Raw genomic sequence first — 3,577 nt, 5'->3', positions numbered from 1 at the left:
ATATGTATGATTAATTATGTGCCAGCAAGAGGCAAGCGTTATCTAGTATAATTGCGCGTTAAATGTGAGATGTCATTCTTAGGGCTGGGCATAACATATCGAAAACCGAATTATCGAACCGAATCGGCTATTTCGGTATTTCGGTATTCGGTAATTCAGTTCGGTATTCGGTATCGAAATTGATATTTCGGTATTTCGGTTTCGGTATTCGGTATTTCGATTTCGGTATTCGGGAAATACCGAATACCGAACTTTTTAATTTTTTTATTTTTTTTTACAAAAAACTAGAAAAAAATTACCAAAAAAATAAGAGTATAGTAAGAGGAAACTATCTCATTTTTTCATTTCCCTTACCATTTTCATTTCAATTTTCCCACGTTTACCGCATATTATATGCACACTTACACGTACATTATGGATAACTGCTAAAATTTAATTCATGTACATGTAAAAATTATAAATTCTAATTTCAAATTTATGCAATTGATTAAGAATTCTAATTTCACTTTGCATGATTCCCACGTTAGTTATCTACATAAATTGTTTGGTAGTTACATTGAAAAAGAAAGATTCCAACTCTTTCATATCTTTGCAGGAACTAATTAATAATTAGTGCAGTGATGTAGAGTTTTTGGATAATTCAAAGAAAAACATATGTATAAAAATTATGTATGATATATTAGAGATTTTTGTTTTCACTCTTTTTCATTATTTTTATTACATGGTAATATTTTTTTTGTTCTGTATCGATTCATAAATTATTATCTCTTTGTTTACGATGTATCATTTCTCCTCCGTAGAATATGGCTTACGAGCAATTTCGATTTCGATATTCGGTAAGTTAAAATGCATGTATTACTTAATTATGGTGTAGTAATAAAAATGTAAGTTAAGATATGTATTCTTTAGGTTAATGTAAATATTAAATGCGGATAAATTTTTATTGTATATTAACTATTAAAAAAATATGATATTACCGAATACCGTACCGAACCGAAGTTTGATTTACCGATTACCGAATTATCGAACCGAAGTTTGAAAGTTCGGTATTTAGTGTATACTTTGAATTACCGATTATCGAATTACCAAACCCAAACTTTGAAAATACCGAACCGAATACCGAACGCCCACCACTAGTCATTCTCAATTACATGATGGGCATAAAACAGTACAAAGGTTTTTTTACCTATATAAGAGGCTCCTTAATTAATGTAGTCACAAATACATCATGTGAGAAAAAAGGAAAATGTCATTGATAGAGCTTGAACTTCCTGGCTTCCGCTTTCATCCCACTGAAGAAGAACTTATCAACTTCTATCTCAAAAGGATTATCAATGACAACAAAATTGATTCCAATCCAATTGGTTTTCTCAACTTATATCTTTATGATCCTTGGGAGTTACCTGGTTAGTAAACTCCTTATAAATAACCTCAAATTTAGATTATATATATTGATAATATAATTATTATTTTTGGTGGTATATCATAATGTAGTTTCAATTTATGATACTGGGTCATTTACTTTTTTAAAACCTAGATTACAAATTAATATTTATCATAAAAATTTGCCTGATTGTATCACTGCATCCCTGTACATACTGTATGTAGGACAGAGAGTTTCTGATCCTCGACCATACTTGTAGTTTCTCCTTCTTCTTCTTTATTTCCCCTTTTCCTTCAATTTCACTTGCCAAAATGTATACTTGTATGTATGATTTCGTTTGTTGGTCAAAATCAAAATCAAAATAATTTAATCGATTTTTAAATTATTAAAACCAAATTAAACCAAATATAATATATATTTATTAGTTTGGTTCGGTTATTAATCATGCGCGAAAAAAAAAGAAGACAACAATTCTTTCAAAAAGAAAACAAATTAGAACAGTTAGCATTACAGAATTTACGATCACTAAATTTACTGTAAATAAATAACATTCCTAGATCCACCAAGAACTATCATAGGCACCATATACATGAAATCAGCAATATAAATGCTATCCTCTTGCACTTTTTTTGCTTTTATAAATAAATTTTGATGAAAATATATATAAGATATTTACCTACCCTTTTTCTTTTTGGTGTGTGTGTTAAATAGGTTTATCAAGAATAGGTGAAAGAGAGTGGTATTTTTTTGTACCAATAAACAGAAAACATGGTTCTAGAGGAAGGCCCAACAGAACAACCAGAAAAGGTTTCTGGAAGGCGACTGGTTCTGATCGACAAATTCGTTCTTCATTAGAACCGAAAAAAGTTGTTGGGCTTAAGAAGACTTTGGTTTTTTATGGTGGAAGGGCACCTAAAGGCACCAGAACAGATTGGGTCATGAATGAATACAAACTTCCTCATGGACACAAGGTACTTTAATTTATTATGCAAACACATAATTCAAAAATTACATTCTTTATATCCTTTGGCTTCTTCGTGTATTTACTGATTCATATTTTGAAAAAAGTTGATGGTGTAAAGAATTCTTATGCTATTATAGTAATTTAATATGTTATAATAAGTTATCTAATTTACTTTTCAAGTAGCTAGTTCGACTTGATTATTATGGACAATTTACTTGTGCAATTTTTTTTTTTTTTTACGTATCAGCATTGTAGTATGTTTGACCAAGTTTATGGGAGGTCAAAAATATATATGTTAGAAAGTTGAAATACATGACAAGCTTTTAGGGGTAAACAAGTGTTTTCGAGTAGTAGCACAAATCATTTTTGAGTAAAAAAGCCTTGACCAACTATAAATTGTTGCTCTGATATTGCAAACATATTTTTTTAAAAAACAAATTGATTAGTCAAACACAAAATGCAGAGTATTTTTCAGAATTACTTTTTCTGGAAAATAGTTTGGACTAAATTTTTTTAACTAAACATATTTTAAAAGTTTGACCAAACATATTTTATTGAATGCAGGATCAGGAAATAGTACTTTGCAAAGTGTACAGAAAAGCAACCTCCTTTAAAGTATTGGAGGAAAGGGCAATGGTTGAAGAAAATGCAGCAAAAACATATTTGACATATCCTCATAATCAGTCACACGACATGCTTGGTTCATTGGAATCATCAAAAAATGACATGGATTTCAATTGTTGTGAAGAAGAAAATCATGCCACAACAGTAAAGCTACCTCAATTGTCAGGTTCAGATGCATTTGTGGAACCATCCAAGTTTAGCATTGACTCATTATCAAGTCCCCTTTGGTGTACAGGGCAAGACTTGTGGAGTCTATTTTCTTTGTCCTGAAGTTATTAGTTAATTACTTACTCATTTAAGCTAGAATGACATATTTCAATATGGAAGTCGTTACAGGACTTTAGTAATTGAATGTTTGATATTGGAATAATTGACTTTGTGGAAAATCATTGTAATCTGACCGTTTCTGTTTTCGAATCTTGATGTTCCCTCATTATTTGGGTTATGATGGATTCTTTATGAAATCAATGTGATAGAGTCCATCCATTACATTTGGCTTCCAAACACATGAAATATGAAATTATAATTTCAAATCAGTGTTTAGATTTGTGATTTCGGATCATAATTTAAAATTATAATTTTAAATCCCAAGTTCTCCAAAAAAA

General features: G+C 30.0%; 1 protein-coding gene across 1 annotated transcript; it reads left to right on the top strand.

Annotated features, from left to right (window-relative positions):
- The first annotated feature begins 1,210 nt into the window (after nucleotides 1-1,210).
- On the top strand, nucleotides 1,211-3,358 carry LOC129874926 (NAC domain-containing protein 6-like). Its single transcript, XM_055950316.1, has 3 exons — nucleotides 1,211-1,406; nucleotides 2,096-2,355; nucleotides 2,913-3,358. The coding sequence occupies exons 1-3, from the start codon at nucleotides 1,247-1,249 to the stop codon at nucleotides 3,240-3,242; spliced, it is 750 nt and encodes a 249-aa protein (XP_055806291.1). The 5' UTR covers nucleotides 1,211-1,246; the 3' UTR covers nucleotides 3,243-3,358.
- Nucleotides 3,359-3,577: the final 219 nt, after the last annotated feature.

This window comes from Solanum dulcamara, chromosome 11 (assembly GCF_947179165.1).
Source record: "Solanum dulcamara chromosome 11, daSolDulc1.2, whole genome shotgun sequence".
NCBI classification, from domain to species: domain Eukaryota; kingdom Viridiplantae; phylum Streptophyta; class Magnoliopsida; order Solanales; family Solanaceae; genus Solanum; species Solanum dulcamara.
This window is presented reverse-complemented; position numbering and strand designations above follow the sequence as displayed.